Genomic DNA, 18,775 nt, shown 5'->3' on the forward strand with positions numbered 1-18,775 from the left:
TATGATATAAGTAAGCAAAAACATGGACACCATCCGAATTTATAGCAAGCTGTAAATCCTAATTCGAAATTGACCCAATAACCCATATGAAAACCTCCAATTCAATCATGTTAGATAAGTATTGAAGTATTGTATGTGCATTATTTGAGGAGTAGATTACAACAATGGGTTGCTCCAAACAAAAGAAAAAAAAATATATGATGCAAATTTAATAAGACGGAGAAAATATATGATTTTATTGACATATATAAGTAAGAATATATTCAGGTGAAATCTTATTAGATTCATATTGATGAAAATAATTTTATTACATACTATTATTATTTTTATAAAATTCATTGATAGATATTAAGCTTTAAATACATGTTTTGAAAACTTTTAAAAGGAAAACAAATGAAAACATGAAATAGGAAGATGAGTATTTGGTTGGACAATGCTTATTTATGTTTTGATCAAACATAAATAATGTGGCTTTTAATTACTTCTATGTTTAAAACCAAACCAAAAAAAACTAACTTTTGCAACAAAGTAAAAAATCTATTATGAACAATTTTTTGTATGGTTTGTGATTTATTTACCTACTCTTTGTCTAATTGACAACTAGCATCTAATAACTAATGTCAACATATGTTCTAAAAAAAGCCAACAAAATATTATTATCTGGTCAAAAAAGCTTAATACCCATAACTTTTTGTCAAAAATCCGATAAATTTAATATTTAATTTATTTATGAATTTGATCAAATTAGATTGGGATTAGATTGAATCATTTATGAATTTATTTGGTTATTGACAGTGTTTGAGTTAAGCTAGGATTGGGATTGGAATTTAGATTTGGGATGGATCATTTTGGATTTTAAGTGCTTTTCAAGAATCATCGGGTTTGAGTCTGAGTTAACTCCAATCAAATTTATTTGTAGTATGTTTGATATTTAAAAATTATTAATTTTGAAGTTAATAAAAAAATAATATCCATGATATAATACTAAATAAAATTTATAAAAAAATAATAGAATTTTAAAAATTTAATAATATAATTAGGGTTATTTTGTGTTGAATCTAGTATAAATTTACCTCATTTAGGTTAGAAATGGGTTGCACCATTTAATTTGAGTCTCAGATCAATTTCGAATTGTCAATATCAAGTCTGATTCAAACTCCGAGTTGAACCAATTGGGTTGAGACAACTAACAATTTTAATGTTAAATAAGTGAGTGTTTGTAGCACTCTTACAATTCCAAACCAAAAAAATACTTCTAAATAAATAGATAAATAAATAAATAGTAATTATTATTATTATTATTATTATTATTATTATTATTGTTATTATTATTATGAAAATAAATCAACTAGAATAGATTCAGGAAATCAAAGGGGCTGTAGTAACTAGTAAGTTGCTCTTTCTCAATGAACCTAACAACTCATCAAACAGCTAATCCAAGAGTACATAATAAGCAATCTTATACAATTACTTCTATTGTAGACTCATAATAAGCAAATCCACCACAATCAGATCTTATCTCTGTTTGAGAGCAAGTATCACATTTCAAAAAAGGAGTTCAATTCTCACTTAGCCCTTCCCCTTTCCTTGGGCTTTCCTATAATAAAATAATCGAAAAAAATGTAGTTCTAAAATCCCCACATATTCATAAATATCTAATCAAGTATACTTAAATTTACACGGCACATAAAATTATACCATAACCAGCTACACATGTAATTATCACTTTTTAAACTATGTTACTCGAACTCTTCATTTTGCTTCACGTACCCGTGTCCGATCCTTGATACTTGAACATTGGTATGACACTTAGATACTTTATTTTGACTTAAAATTGAATAATTAAACGTATGCGACACTTGAGCACGGACCAGTATCCGAATCCAAATAACATCAGTTACAAGTATCAGAGTTTATAGCAAGATTTTACATAACCTAGCTTAAGCTTACACTAGCAAGTGCAAACAAATTAAGTTCACATAAATCTAGTTTAACGCTAATAAACTCGCATAAATGAGACATCAAATACATTTCATTATCCCAATGTCATTGACTGTCGTGAATTTAACTAGGGTTTTGAACAAGTCGAAGCCTCTCAGGTGTGCATCCTATTCCATCTAAAATAAAATGATTATTTTTGATTGACCCTAAACAACATCTTACAAAGATCACAATTTAGACACACAGTCGACTTGTCACTGCTCTGATAGATCGTGCACACTTAATATGATCATACGGTGTGTCAGAGTGAGTGAAAAGAAAGAGGAGAACAAGGTGAAGTTGTCTTTTGTGGGTAGGTCTAAAATCGAGAAATTGTCAGTTATATAAAGGATATAGAAATGATCACATCATTTAAATAATTCAATTGTTATTAAAAAGAAGTTAAAATATCTGAATGACAATGAAAGGGAGCGATAAAGACATTTTATAAAAGAAAATAGTACTCCCAGCAAAGTAAAACAAACGGACTAAAAAGGAAATTGTTACAATCTTTTAGGAATAGAGGAAGTATTTTTTTTTTGGTTTACGGTATAAGTTGAGGGAAGGAATATCGAATACACTTGCGAGAATTCAACCCAAATACTTTTTGCATAAAGTGATACATGTTGGCATGTTGCAATTGAGATAAGACTTGATCCTTTAAACAAGTAGCCTTTCAAGTTTGGTTAGTCAGAAACTTGGTGAGCCTCTCAACCGTGTTATAGATAGGTATTTAACTGTTTATTGTTTTAAATTGATTATTCGATTCGGTATTAGGTAAAATTTATAGAGTTTGGGATTTGGTCTGGTTTAATTTTTTTTCAAATCACATTAATGATGCTTATAAGTAGAGATGGTCATGGGGCGGGTTTGGAGCGGGTCTGGCAAGACCCGGATCCAAACTCTTTTATTTTTTATAGATCCAGATCAGGATCCGGACCCTAAAAGTACAAAATTTTCAAAACCAGACCCAAACCCTCTAGGATCCTTAATGGGCTCAAAAAATCTCTTTGATTTGTCACATTTAAACCTTTTGTAAATCATTAGCGTATTTTACAAATATTTAATACTAATTATACATCTATAACGTCATATATATATATATATATATATATATATATATATAAAAGATTCTAAACCCATAACTATCCCTACTTATAAGTCAAACTAGATGTGTGTATATGCTAGATGAGCACCACACCAAGTTAGATGAGTTTGATTCAATTTTGGGCATGGTCAAAATCAGTTATGAATTATATTGTGTTAAACCATTAGGTATCAATTATACTCCAAGTTAAATTTAGTTCTGTTAGACAATGAGTTAGGTCATTTAAAGTAAAAATCATGATATGTTGTATCAGCCGGTCTTGGACGAGACGGCCTCATAATGAGACCGTCAATTTGGGCTGACCCAAATTGCGCGTGTATCAACCTCACATGTTTTCACTCGTTTTTTCCATTTTCTAGGCATTTTTCAATTTTAATCTTAAAGGTATTAAATTTTGACCTTAAAGGTATCAATTTCAACTTAAAGTAAACTTTAAACAAATCAATTAAAATAAAAAATTTCAATTTTGACCTATTTGTGATCAATTTTGATGTTAAACTGATCAATTTCTATCTAAATATGATTCTGTTTCACAATTTGAGAACGAAATTAATGAAATGGTATTATTTTATCATTTTATGAATGAATTTTAAACAACAAATGAATGGTCAATAACACTATCAATAATAGTGTTAAAAAAACATTGTACAATACAAGTACTTTTATTCAATGCAACATGATGGTTCTAATGCAACATAAGAGTAAGAGTACTTATACTCTTTAATCATCGATCAATAATAGTGATATTACTCTTTCCTCAACGCGTTTATATATATTTGTAAATAGTTTAAATTGAATATGTTAATAGTTAAATTATGACACATAAATTGACAAGTTATATTTTATGATCTAACTTAATTTTGAACGTATAAGCTTCAATTATCGTTTTCAAAATAAGTATTTCAAAGTCTATAAAGATATTGTATAGGTTTTAGTTCAAATTGAATATGTAATAGTTAAATTATGACATATAATTTGACAATGATGTTTTATAATCTAACTCAATTTTGAACTTCTAATCTTCAATTATCGTTTTAAAAATAAGAATTCAAATTGTATAGATATATTGTATAGCATTTAGTTCAAATTTAATATGTTAATAGTTTTAACACTATTATTGATTGTTTTATTGACCGTTTATTTGTTATTTGAAATTCATTCATAGATAGATAGAATAATACCATTTTATATAATTTCATTCTAAAAATTGTGAACATAACCATATTTAGGTAGAAATTGATCAGTTTAACATCAAAATTGATCACTTATAGGTTCAAATTGAAATTTTTTACTTTAATTGATATGTTTAAGTATTACTTTACGTTGAAATTGATACATTTAAGGTTAAAATTGATACCTTTAAGGTTAAAATTGATAAATGCCCAGAAAATGGAAAAAACAAGGAAAAACATGTGATGTTCTTACACGTGCGAATTGGGCCGGCTCACTCTTAGTCTCAATTTGAGACGGCCACGGCCATGTTTTGGTGTTTATTATTCTTTTTAATATAAAAGAGGTTGAAAAAAGGAGATTGCTAGATGAAGTTATGAAACCTAACATTTTCACTTGATAAATCATAAAAAATTTGAAGCTTAAGCAAGGTAGAAAGTTAACAAATATATAAAATATAAAGAGCAAATTAAAATATCTTGATCTCAATTCTCAAACAATAGACCTTAAATATCATTTTTACTACTTAAACCTCAACGCATATTTGAACTCCTCGAATGTGGGTATAGCTTCGCCCCGATTTGTGCCATTTTATGTTGGATTTCTAATAAGACACTTATACTGTTACGTTTATGATGAAGTTGAGTAAGTTCACAAATCACAAGTATTTAGAATGATAAAGCTTCACCAAATATTTCGAGTTGTTTCTCAATTAAATAATGAAGTGCCGGTTTATCTTTGTAGACACCATGTGTCCTACCAATACACCATCACTCCCCTACACAGAATTTTTCATTTCATTGTGATTTGTGAAGCACACAAATTAACAAACATAAAGTATAATTGAAGGGACTACTTTCAAGAAGCTTATGTTTTGCACTTTTAGTGGCGTTTACAAGGATTTTATCACTAATTACAACTTCATTTCATTTGATGAATAGAAGTATATGATACACAAAAACTAAAGAGGGTCTAAAGTTAAAATCTCTAATAGAATCACGTTCGACACGCTCCTATGTATGTACAACAACAAACATTGATACACAATCAATAACTTCACTTGCATGGAACAAGCTTCCGGAGCTCCTGTCCAACAACATGATCACAACGATCTGAACTCTATTTCTACGATGAATATCGTGGGCCCATGGCATTGAAGATATTGGCAACTTCTTCAGAGGCGGTCAGGTTACCCCCCATCTAAGTAACATACTTATGTAGTATTATTAAGAACACACCTTCTGATAGTTACTGCCAATTTGGTGACCTTGTAAGGGTGGAGCACAACTGCACATAGCCCAAAGCAAAACGCAACTACAGCAATTGTGTAAATGAACGGTCGAGAATTTATCAATTTCTTGGACATCATGTGGTTACATGACTTCCTTGACCATTCCTTGTTCTCGGTTATTTTCATTGTAAGTTCTCCATTAACTAATGAAACAGATTCTCCATCACTTGGGGAATACTCTGTAACCTGTAATACAAAACAAGTTTAATATTTATACGTAAATGCCAATAAGCTTAAACGACATTTTAAAGTTTACTAATTACGTATTTTATCAAAGTTATAAAAAATTCACTTGTATCATCTGAGAACCACTATAGAATTACACTTAGAATGCTGCAACAGATGAAATAATTAATTAAAATCATCAAAAATTAAAAGAGAAGTGTTGAAGCATCACCTGACAGGCGTGACGATCATAGAACAAGACGTCATGACAGGGGAAGTTTCCCAAACATCTATCATCTTTTTGGGCACATGTCCTAGCCTGGCACATGACCAGTTCATTTTCATGGACACTTTGGAGAAGAAAATCTCTTGCATGAGCAATATATTTCTTGAACAGCCTCCTATCAGTATCAGTAACATCAGCTGCATCACTGGACTCCATTTCATCACACACATTTACGAGAGATTGTAAGATTTTTTCCAAGATGGAAGTAGATTTATTGCTTATTAAGAACTTCAACAAGCAATTGAATCTCTGAATCTGAAAAGACGTCAAGACTCGGTGAAGCTTCTCAGAACGAGGCTGCTTAAGCAACCATGCTACATCAAGCATAAACTCGGAAAATGCAGCTTGCCTTGAGCACGAAACTTCACATGTACCATCTGAAGAACCGCTAGGTCTATTTTGGAACTTTTTCCTGCAATACGAGCAATCATACTTCTGATGTATCGTCTTTATTTCAGAGCAGACATGCTCATCACCAATGAGAATGGGTAAGAAGTTGGATAGACCGCACTCATTCTCCACCTGTATATATTATTTGAGATTGCTTAGAACATGATCTCAATTCCTCAGAACAGATGAGGAATTAAGACGAGCGTTTTCAGAAAGATTTAAGCCACACTCAGCAAAGAGCCATTAGAAGCTCTCTAACAAGAGTGAGAGACAAGCAAGCACCTTTATACAATCATTTTATCTAAAAATGGAATGTTACTTCCAGGATACCATTTTTAATTTTCCATTTTAAGCTTTCTTTTTCTTCAGTGGGCTCTGTTCTAGATTGAACAAAAAAGTTTGACTGTATTAAGATATAAAAGCTATATCCATCTTTTGATAGACATGGATCTCTAAAAACTATATGCATAGTACAATAGCATGAGATGTGATCAGAACTCATAAGTAGTCCCTTATTTTTTTTTTTTTTTTTTCTAAAACATAAACCGACAATGTTAGGGTTAGAGGACTCGAGCTATGGGACAGCGTGATCCCCATTTTATAACTTCATTACTCCAGTTAACACTTCCCAAACAAGCAAATTGATTTTGATTTTTGAGCCCTTCAAACAGTTTCTAAGAGACCAAGCATATTCCTCCATAAGCAAACAAGAGATCCAAAAACCCCAAAATAACCTTCGGAAATAGAAAATTAAAAAGAAAAACTTTCACCCATTACTAACCTCAATAAAAGCGGGGCCAAAGTAATTTGGGTCAATATGTGGAACATATATTCTGAAGAACTGATGATCACAATAATTGGCAGATTCATCTTCTTTCTTTCCGTGAGGAAAGGCAACATAATAATCATGAGCCAAATACTTCCCAGCAAATGATATGAGAGATCTACAATCATAACCAACTTCATCAATGATGATCCCTTAACACAACTTACCTACTACTAATTGACTAAATTAGAGGTACATTCATAAGAATAACAACAATGCCAAAGCCTTGATTCCACAATATGGGTCGAGTACATGAAAAGAAACAAATAAGTCACAAAATATTCTTGGTAAGTGTTACATTTCATTTGGCCTTATCTAGCATACTAGCACTAAATCTACATGAGCTAAGATAATCAATTCCAATTACTCATCTACATATATTCTCTTTCTCCATTCATATATATTTTCAACGCCATATGCACCTAGGGCTCCAAATTATTCACGTCATTCATAAGAATGCTCATTAAGAAAATGATTTTGACAATTCTAGAGACTTGAAATGCAAGATAGGATCACTTTTATTTTCATGGACCTACCTAAAACATATAGTTCTCGGAATCACAACGAAAATTCACTGGGTCTACCAGTACAAGTAGTTGCACCATTAAAAAAAGTGTGGGTCATACATGGCAGTTTCCACTTATAAGCTACTTAGAAGTGTCAAACACATTGAAATTACTCGCTTCAAGCAGATCAAACATTTTAATATCTTATTGTATCTGGGAGAACATTATCCAAGTTACTCCAACTCTCTATTTCACCTTAAATACCGTGTTAAGACCCTTGACACCACGAAATTCCTATTTGAACAAAAAATCATGAAACTATTTCATGAAATAATCAAGTCCAACACTTGGAAAATATCAGATTCCGACACAAGTATCTGAAACCGAGTAATATTTAGAAGTGTCAAACCAAAACAAGGATTCAAGACTCAATAACAGCAAGTTATATAAATAATAAGAATAGTTTCAAGTACTGCTTAGAATATTGATGATTTACAAATGCAGTTAAAGTAGGCTTAAAGAGTAATTGATTAAACCTCAGTTTTTTGGAGTCACACTTCCACTTACGATTGATTCCTTTCAACAAAGAAACAATTGCAACTAATCACTCACAAATTCCAAGACTGACATTGATTCCGTAATGAATTAAAAATAGAGTACACTTAATTTCTAATCATACCGAAATTTAGGTTGAAGTAAATTGCTCCCACAAGCAAGAAGATTCATAGGTTTTCCAGCCTCAAAACAAGGAGGATAGACATAATGAAGTTTGGGAGCCTGAACAGCAACTTTGACTTTCATCACAGAAGCACCATCTACACATGAGAAAATGAATTTTCTTAAAAATTGGTGCACTTCCTAAAACATGCTCATGAATCATCAACACAATTCCAAAATTCAAATTCAAATAATAAATCCAAACTACAAAACCATTCGCTTCAAAGCAAATACTAGAACACAATTTGGGGGCCCAATTCAAAAGGTTGTCCACTCCTATTCAAGTAGAGAAAGGACAACAATAACAACCACAACAATGCGAAAGCCTTGAGCCCAACAAAATGGTTTTAAACCCTTATGACAACAGTCGAATTCAAAGTAGTCCAAGCTTAAACCAATTTAAATCTCAGCTGTATGAAACACAATGTTCAACATGTATTTTTTGTCAAATTACCAACTCAGTATTTCTCAAGTCATGTAGGGTTATAACATATCAGTTACCGCCAATAAAGAACTGATAAGAGCAATTCTTAAGACATGACTACATAAATGATTGCCCTGAATGAGAAGCAATTTAGGATGAAAACTGCAATGTATAGCAATTATTTATTTATATATACAACTTACTATTATTTTCAGTAGAGCATAATCTTATTACACCTTCTCATACTAATCTTAGTTTAAAAAGAGTGTAGGTGAGGCTAAGGCGAGAGACTTGGGCAGACAATGGTTTGGAACCCTGGAAAAGACTAGATGAAAAATTCCTTAAGACGAACGCCTTAGAGAGCCTTAAAGCTCGAGCACCTTTTGGGCACCCACAAGGTATGTTTTCTCTTCTTTTCTTATTTATTTTACTTGTATTTTTCATAGGTTTGAGGCTCCAAACACATGAATGTTAGCACCTAGAGCTTAGGATCTTGGGACCCTATCAACAAAAGGCACCTCGTACCTTTTAAAACTAACGTACTCATGACTATACAAGAAATAGAGAGGTGTTTTAAGGAATGCATGCGAATTTCAAATTGGTTAATTTTGATTCTTGAGTTAGAATTTGAATCATCCTTTCAAAGAGCATTTCTTCAAACCCAACATAAGGGGTTTTTTCGTTATCCATCATCCAAAAACCTTAAGAAGAGATTTGTTTTCCTTCTTGCCATAGAGCTCTCATTTCCACTTCTAATTAGAACAAATATATTGTACCAATGTACATCAATGGAACAATATAAGCTCCATAGTCCATTGACACAATGGACACAGGATACAACAACTAACCATAAGGTACCGTACAAGACATTGTTGTTCCTATAAATTAGATCAATGCCAAATTGCCAACTATAGAAACCACAACCAATAATAAAATGCACGAGGGAATTAGTGTTCAGCAAGTGCATAGAACCCCACCTGTGTAACATAATTTACTAGTTAATTCGCTTTTTAAATTTGTGATTCGCTCAAAATGATCCTAAAATAGACCAAAACCGACTATAATTCGCTTTTTTTAATTTGCGATTTGCAAGGAGATTAGTGAATCATGTGATAGTGAACTCCACCAATAAAATTGGAAAAAAATAATCAAAAAAGGAAAAGTTGAAGCCTTAGGCCAAAAAAATAATCATAACAGACAAATAAAAGATGCGGACAAATAATTGAACAAACGTTAAAAAAGAAAAGAAAAGAAACATTAGCTAACCTCTAATAATACGAAAGCTCATGTCATTCAAGTAAATCATTGCAACACCTCTACCAGAAAGCATTCCTCCGAGTCCAACTGAGCTTCTTATATAAGAAACAGGGTCACCAATCAACTACACACGGTCCATAATGTTTTTAGTTGAATAAAGGTTAATGATAAATAAGCTCTTCCAATTTAAGAAAGATCTGACAAAGCAAGAGAAATATTGAAACTTCTGAAGGAAATATTAACAATGCAAGTCAAATGAAAATTATTCCAAGTACAGTCTTACAAATCACTTTAAGCTTTGAACATTCAAATAATTTTCTGTCTTCCTTTCTTTAGTTTTAACAGCATTTTAATTTTCATTAATACCACAAGTTAGATTTTACATTTTAAATTTGAAATTAAGAAAACCAACACTGAATGAGGAAAACTTGCCTCAAAACTTAATCTTGATAGCTCTTTTAGGAAAGCATCCCAAAAAATGTTGATATCATTGTATTTTCCTTATAAGGAAATTTACTAAGTTTCCATACCATACTATATATTTTCACACCACCAATACAGCAAGATCCACTAATTGTTATTAACATCCCATGTTGTCTCTATTACTGTTTGAAACTTCTAGCATTCTAGTATCTCATCAAAGATATACAGCATTAACCAAGGCATACTTTGTACTCTTTAGAAAATATACATCAAGCAACAATTTAATCCATCTTAGATGCCTCTCTCTAAAAGTCCATCCATATATCTAATGGTAGAGCCAATAACTAAAGCTCAAAATGGACAATCAAAGAAAAGGTGTTGAACTTACTTAGTCGATTACATTTATAACGTAAAACAAAACTACCAATTACATTGTACACTCAGTTGCAAGCCTTTTCAGAGCAACATTCCATTACCCGACAACCCAACTATTCTTAATTTTACAAAAGCCGCAAGGCACAACGAGGACAAAGATCCACTAATCTCACATGATTATATCAAGCTATCATCGTAGATTCTAAAGAAAACCCAAAAGGCGCTAAAAGACGCCTCGTCTTGCGCCTTTCTAAAGGCACCCACTTTTGACTACTTTTGTGCACTTGATAGATGACGTTTTAAACTAAAATGTCACAAACAGGCTCACACCTAGGTAGGGTTTGGCATTACCAAGGAATGGTGTATGGTGCATGCAGACAAGTAACATGTTGCAACACCTAAGTTCATAGAGCAACTTATTTTCATCAACTAAAACCAAAAATAGTAGTCTTACAGTGTTCGCATAGTTTCAAAGGCTATGTTAAACTTATTTTAAGTTCTTAACTATTATTCTTACTTATCAACGTGTAAAAATTCTCATGTAAGAAACTAAAAGTAAAGAAGTTGAAACAAGGATTAGTAACATCAGTTAACATGTGATTTGTAATAAATTTCAAACTTAATACTTCAATTCATAATATTTGCAACAATAGAATAGCGCACACTACTCATCAACTAGCAATAAGGCTCCCTCACTAATATCATCCTTCATTTTTTAGTTATTACGGTAAGTTTCATTTCCATTCATTCCATATCATTGTATTGCTTTGCTTTGCTGACCATACTCTTGCAAGCATTCTCATTATAGTAGTTATGCACTAAAGCAATGTTTACCGCAATAATAATGAATGTTTTCAAACTTGTTGCTATTATAATATGATGTCATGTTGTGCGAAGTATATATGTGCTTTAAAATTGATTTTTAAGCTTTTTGACGAAAGTGAGCCCAGCCTATAAAAGGCTCGCGCCTTCCCCGACAGACCTAATTAAATTTCATTAAATCGATGTAAAACAAATCATTATTAAATAAACTCTTGAAAAATATAATCCCACCCCTCTCCATTCGAAACCAATCTAGATCTCACGAATTCATCTTCTACCTACAGCTCTCTATTCATCCTTTTCTACTTTCAACATTATTCATCATCAACAACCTACATCATCCATTGTCAACATTTATAATCATCAACCCCACATTTCACACCCCCTCTCCTCTTGCATGGAGATCACCACTAAACTAAATCCACTGTAAGACGCTTGAATTCAATGGCTAAGATACCATGTCTGTCGAATCTTAAACCTCAAAATAGACTTTTTATGGTCATTTAAGGGATAGAGAGTAAAGACCCTTATTTGGACGGTGGTTGAGATTTTCTTCTGCTTTTTCTTTTGATTTTGGTGGACAGAGATGGAGTGAATGAAAATTAAGAGAGTGGTTGAGTTTTGTTTTTTTATTATGGTTGCAAAGGAATTGAAGGTAGTGACATATATAAGGCAACATGAGCGCTGACTTTGATAGTATTCTTTTTGTGGTAGTGGCACCGATGTAGGCCCGGATGGTAGCCATCTCGTTTGTCATGCGAAAAAATAGTAACAGGTCTGATCGCATGACAACGATTGATGGGTCTGGTAGTGCAACAGTGGTAGTGATTTTGATAGTTTTCAATGATAGCGCAACAGTGGTAGTGATTTTGAGAGCTTCCAATGCTGGCTCTGATATTCAGGCGTATTTAACAAAAACCTCAGTTGACTATGTTTTTTCTTACACTTTCACTGTTTTTTAATGATATGCATAGTAGATATGCAAACCTCGATTTATAATTTTGGACAATGTTACCCATGTGGTCAGTTGATTTCATTAGCCTAATAGTGCATGAAGGTGTTCAAAATAAGCTTGACCTGATATTTACCCGACCTTGTCTAACCGATTTACATTTACGATGATGTAAAAACCAATGTGGGCACAACTACCAAAACACTTGCCTTGAATCCGATTCGATGACCTGATTTGTACACCGATAAGTGTGCAACACTACTCACCAGATCCAGAATAGTCTTTGATGACTATAATGTCATTGAAGTTATAAATTGATCAACAAAAGAGTTAGGGAGCATGAAATCAAGAAATGTTGCCCTTGATTTATATGAAGAAATTATTTAAAGCTATATATAGCACTAGGGTAGAAGCAAAACAGACCAAACCAAAAAATAAAAATATCAATAAAGAGCATATTAGGCCTGATCATGTCTCCTAATCTCAGAGAGCTTCTGTCATTATCATAAATCATGTATAATTATAACAGATAGCACCAAGACCAATCAAGTAGAATATATGTACTCATGATTTGCCACATATAATTTATTACAAAGCTTTGAACCAAATCATTCAGATTACCTTCACCCACATATATTGGGGCATTGAAACAAATATGGTCAATATTGTACAACCAGGACGAATATAGCCTTCCAACTCAACTGGCATGTTGGCCAACCACTGGAATATCTGTAGAAATGGTACCAATACTTGCATCAGATAGTTGTTACTAAGAACAAAACGATTTATCTACTAGAGCTTCAAAAAGGTATGTAATAATACTTGATGACGGAGTCGACGAGGAAATTCTGCAGGGTTCCAATCGTAAAGTTTAAATGAGATTCGACCTGTAGGGCACTATAACAAAATTTATCAACTAACAAAGTACACAAAACTTATAAGTGGAACAAGCCAACAATAGAAAAGGCTAGCAAATAACATCACTTACCACGGATGTGTAAGCAGTCTTATTCTCAGAAGGTGGAGTACAATCTCGCTCCACATTTATTACTTTATCTACTTGACTAGAAGTCACAATACTGTCACTTTCAATGTTTTGAGATTCCAGAGCAGAACAAAGGTTTGACAAAGTTCCATCTTTAGAATCTTCCCTCTCGGTTATTTGGTTGCTTGACCACGAATTATCTACAGTAAAAAAATAATAAAAAATAATTTAAAAAAAAAGCTTATTTAAAAGAGTATAGTTATATGCAATCAAGCAGGATCGCCGCATTAAACATCTAAAATTAGCTTGAGATATAATAAAATGGCTTTCACCAGTGGCAATAACTAATACATTTTCGAATAAATCTTCATTTATTAGACACAAAAAAAAATACATAAATGGTTCTTTAAGCCTTTTTGTTCAAAAGGAAGCTCAAAAGAAACAAACCATTATAACCTTTCAATTTGTTTAGCTGTACGTGAAGTATATGATTCTAAATGACCAAAGACAACATCCAAAGATTAAATACGAATATGTATCCTAATATTTCAAATAATGATATTATCTTAGTAAAACTAATTCATGATGTTTTCATTCACTTCCTAAACCTCATCACTTGAACATTTATTTTTAAAATATTATGATAATAATCAGTATATTGATGAGTGTATATTCAGCACTAAAGCAGTAAAGTTGTAGAAATGTTCACAAAAGTCTGCCTTTCCTCTCTCACTCATTGATCAAAAGTCTACAATATTAGCAAATACTGGAGGGGAAAGAGGGGGAAATTAGACATGGAACTTTCAGAGTTTTGAGTAATTATGGCTAAGCTAAAAATATATTACTTTATGCAAACAAATTCGAGTTAAATGCTCGTTTTGTCTGAAAGAAGTAAAAGATTGTAGGGTTGATTTTGTAGAAACTTTTTGTAGAGTGTTGCAATGGATATGTAAAGCTTAAAGGTTCACAAGCCTAAAGCTATAATAGGCTTGGACGTTTTGCATGTTATTTTGTGGAATAAAGATGCAATATAATTTCCTTTAAGCTCCAGACACGAAAACATAAAGATTTTTGTGCATGAATATAAATTTGAGTTATTTTTAGAGTTTGTTTATGATCGTCTCAATGCTAATGTTGATAATCAAACAGACATTTCACAATCCTATTATCTTTTGATTATATGTCTGTTTATCACATCCAACATCCAACATTATAGAAAAACTCGTACTTTGTCCAATTTTTTATTACTAGTTGCATTAATTGATATAAAATGACATTTGCCTAAAAGTTCTGACAAACTATCCTGGCATCTATCATCTCTATTGTGCTTGGTAATAATATTTTCAATACAAATATATATACTTTATAGCAAAAGGGGAAAAAGAACCTATAAGCATTGAACAACATATAATACTACCTTTTCCTGCTTCACCATCATAAAAGGCATCTTCTGTATGTAAATCACCCTGATATTCCTTGTCAAGAGCTCCTCTGGAACCAATCGACTTCCTTCGCCGCCTATTGTTATGGCGCTCTAACTTACGTCTACAACTACGTTTGCCTTCATCAAAATCTGATAACACATGAAACCTGCCAGAATGCACCAATGAAAAAATTTTAGAATGAAAGCAACAATATCATTATTCACTCGCATATGATATGTGGCAGATAGCAGATAGAAGTAACAGATTGCACTACTAGATTTGACTAGCATAATTAACTAACAGATTTGATCAGCTGCTTGTAGAAAAGATCATTTTTTAACATTTCAGAGAACAAACAAGAAAACAGGGATTATTCATCAAAGTTCAGTACTCGTCTGTCCAAACAAAAAAGGTTATCTCTTAAACTTTGGCATGTATACCATCCTTGTTCTTAACTTCCAAAAATAACCCTAATCTGAGCATTTACTGCTACAAACAACCAATCATTAGGCCGAACCATTCTTGCTTATCTTATACACCAATATATGGTGTTGGCTTGTTAAAATAATTAGTTCAACAAACCAAAAGAACTAAAATGTGTTTTGTAGGAAAGTGCTATGAACCAAAAGAACTAAAAATGTAATCAAGACAACAATTAGCACAAAAGTCTCAATTGATTTCCATTTATAATTTCACACCATGTTAAACATGACACAAAGTCTACTTTTCATGGAGAGAAAGTTATTTGAAGATGCATTTAGTGAATTTTTAAGCAAGCTGAATTCGAGTAGGAAGTTCATCAATGAAGAGTCCTTGTAAAATCAGTAGTAGTCTTTCAACTCTCACTCGAAAAAAGTTCTTTCATTACTTTTAAGACTCCCATTAAAATTAGGGACCATAAGTCAAATTTCAATTTCTATTAGGAGTGGTTACTATAATATTTCTTGTAGAATTAGGTGATCTATGCCATGATATTTTTTAACATTTATAAGTTTAGCATAGGATTACTAGTGTAAATATGAGGTAATGTAACATTGTATAACAAGTTGAATGATAAATTTTTTAAAATTCTTGTTACTTGATTCTTTGCTGGTTTGTTCATAAAGTTGTAAAAGATGAACTTCCAATATTTATTCGATTTCTGAATTTGAAAGGCATTTGCATGTAATACTAAATCAAAATGTTGCATGTTCAATAAATTTTGGCAATCATTTAAAGTGAAATAAATTATTATTAAGTTTTTTGAATCAGAGATGTTTTAGGAGTTGGAGTTGTTCCAAGAGCTTGAATCCATATTTATTACAAGATGTAATTTTGATTAGCTTTGTAGAGTGTTGGTGCCATTCTTAGCAAACAAATGATGCCAAATACACATGCGATATGAACCCCTTAGTCACCAAACATTACGGTAATGCTCAATATTTATGAAACGCTAAAATCCCAAGAAAACACGCACATTCTCAATTGTCCTATCCAAAAAATGTCTCACTTAGCTAATTTATGGGTCTCAAAATGAAGTGTCCGCGTCTAATATGGCCATACACATGGCCAAGTGCCCAGAATTCAACACAAGCAATTGAGGTAACACAAAAAGTACTATCAACATACGAACATATAATTTAGAATACATAAATAATTTAATCCTTGTTCATTAAAAAAATTAACATCCGTCTACATGTCATGAGTTAATGCACATAATGTAGAATGGCATACTAACATTTTCGGAAATCTCGCAAGGAAATGATTGCATACATGAGACTCCTCCTCACCCCACCTAGGTGGGAGCTGGTAACCCCTTTTGTGGTTTTATGGCAGCGAAATGCTATGAAATATTTATCCTCAAATTCAACAGAATTTCAGGCATCCCAAACCCATCAAGCAACCAAAACATGTGGCAAAAATAATAAAAATCACAGGAAGTTCACAAAACCATTAACAATTGAAATTTCCTTTTTGTGCCCATTTTCTTTCAATCCCCCAACAAGAACATACTAAGTGACACATGTTCCGCATTACCTAGTTCAGGTACCTAAAGCCATTCAAGTAACAAAATATCTTACATGACAAATTACTAGAGCAAATCTTAAAGAAAGAGTGATTAACCCAGAGTTCTCCTATGGTTAACTAGTAAATCAGACATCATAAAGTACTTTGCTGAACTTGTTTACTTTCTTTCCTTTTAAATTGCTGCAAATAGTGACATGTGTCTCCCCACATAGTTTTATCGGGTCATCTCGAGATTCCCTCCACCATTTTGGGACAACAAAATATGGAATACTTAGGCAGTGTTTGGTTTTGGGAGGAATATTTTCCTGCACAATTGTTTACAACATTTTCCAAATTTAGTTTGACAAGGGAATTAAAATGAAAAACCTAGGTGGAAAAAGTTTTCATGGCTTTGCAAAAATTTTCCTTATAAAATTGGAACGAAACTAATTTACTCCACCCTTACATCCCCGGCATCTCCATTTCCCCTATGAGTTTTCCATCGATACAAAGGAAATTAATTATCATCTGCATTTTCCACTTGGAAAAAAGGTTTTTACAGAAAACTGTTCTCCAAAGTAAACAACGCCACCTTATTGATGGAGTCAGAGAGCTCATAAGCAGTATCTCAATGAATTGCAGCAAATTCAGACCGAAAATTGAAGTGTAAACTTAGTTCCCAGTTCCAGAAGTAACCCAACCAGATACTGGCTTAATTACAAATCAATATCTTCAAACATAATAGAATTCTTCAGCAAAAATCAAAATTTATTAGCTACTAATATCACCATATACCAACCAATTTATAAATATCATTTCAACTGCCAAAATTAAAATTTACAAATAAATCAGTATTTGATTCAATACCAAAAATATAAACAAATCCCAAAAAATACTTACTTGCCGCACTGTTGACAATATCGTTTGGTCTCACCGTGAAGCAAAACAGAAGATGCATTAGCACACACCAAACAAACCCGGTGTCTTCGATGATACCCTTTGAGCTCACGAATATCAGCTTGACAATCCGGAACCTGACATTTAGCAATTCCAGGAGTTCGCCCCATTTTAGAGCGTTTCTTTCCAGGTGCAGCTTCTTCTTCTTCCTCCATCATCTGTGCATCCAACTCAGGACAAGCACACGGAACTCTCCCAGCCAAAAAATTCTCACAAACCATTCTAGGATCTCGCTTTCGCACTCGATCAGACGACGACGTTTGAGGTGGACTTACAGTCGGAGGTTTTTGCGATTGTTCCGAATCGACATTAGGTGGAGGAAGAACAATCGGCGACTGCTGCTGATGTTGCTGATCATGAACGTCAAGATTAAGGAGTAATTGATCGTCGATTGTGAAGTCAAAGATATCAGACCACTCGAATGATGTCGGCAATTGTTCATCGGCAGTTGTTGATGAAGGTAACTCCATTGAAACCTAACCCAACGCAAGATTGAAGGTAGAATGGTTAATGGAAGAAGAATTTGGTTAGGGTTTGTTGGAAAGGAAAGGGGAGAGTGAAATGGAAGGCAAGAAAATAGGAGCTGTTCTTGCTGGTGAGAAGTCAGCGTCAGGTGGCTGGCGGTCTAAAAAAAAGTGAATAAAATTTATTTGCGGTTTGGTGTTGTGATTTTGATGTGTGTTTTATTAATTATTGATGGACGACATTTATGTTTGGGAAATGGAAATTGT

The 18,775-nt window shown here is 32.7% G+C and overlaps 1 protein-coding gene across 1 annotated transcript; it reads right to left on the reverse strand.

Moving 5' to 3' along the window:
• Nucleotides 1–4,826: 4,826 nt before the first annotated feature.
• LOC130826345 (squamosa promoter-binding-like protein 7) lies at nucleotides 4,827–18,705 on the reverse strand. The gene is made up of 10 exons (XM_057691978.1): nucleotides 17,988–18,705; nucleotides 15,095–15,267; nucleotides 13,681–13,877; nucleotides 13,515–13,589; nucleotides 13,314–13,421; nucleotides 10,130–10,244; nucleotides 8,402–8,537; nucleotides 7,172–7,334; nucleotides 5,947–6,522; nucleotides 4,827–5,735 (listed from the first exon to the last, which is right to left on the reverse strand). Exons 1-10 carry the CDS (start codon nucleotides 18,512–18,514, stop codon nucleotides 5,472–5,474), a joined length of 2,334 nt encoding a protein of 777 aa, XP_057547961.1. The 5' UTR covers nucleotides 18,515–18,705; the 3' UTR covers nucleotides 4,827–5,471.
• Nucleotides 18,706–18,775: the final 70 nt, after the last annotated feature.

This window comes from Amaranthus tricolor, chromosome 10, assembly GCF_026212465.1.
Source record: "Amaranthus tricolor cultivar Red isolate AtriRed21 chromosome 10, ASM2621246v1, whole genome shotgun sequence".
Taxonomy (NCBI): domain Eukaryota; kingdom Viridiplantae; phylum Streptophyta; class Magnoliopsida; order Caryophyllales; family Amaranthaceae; genus Amaranthus; species Amaranthus tricolor.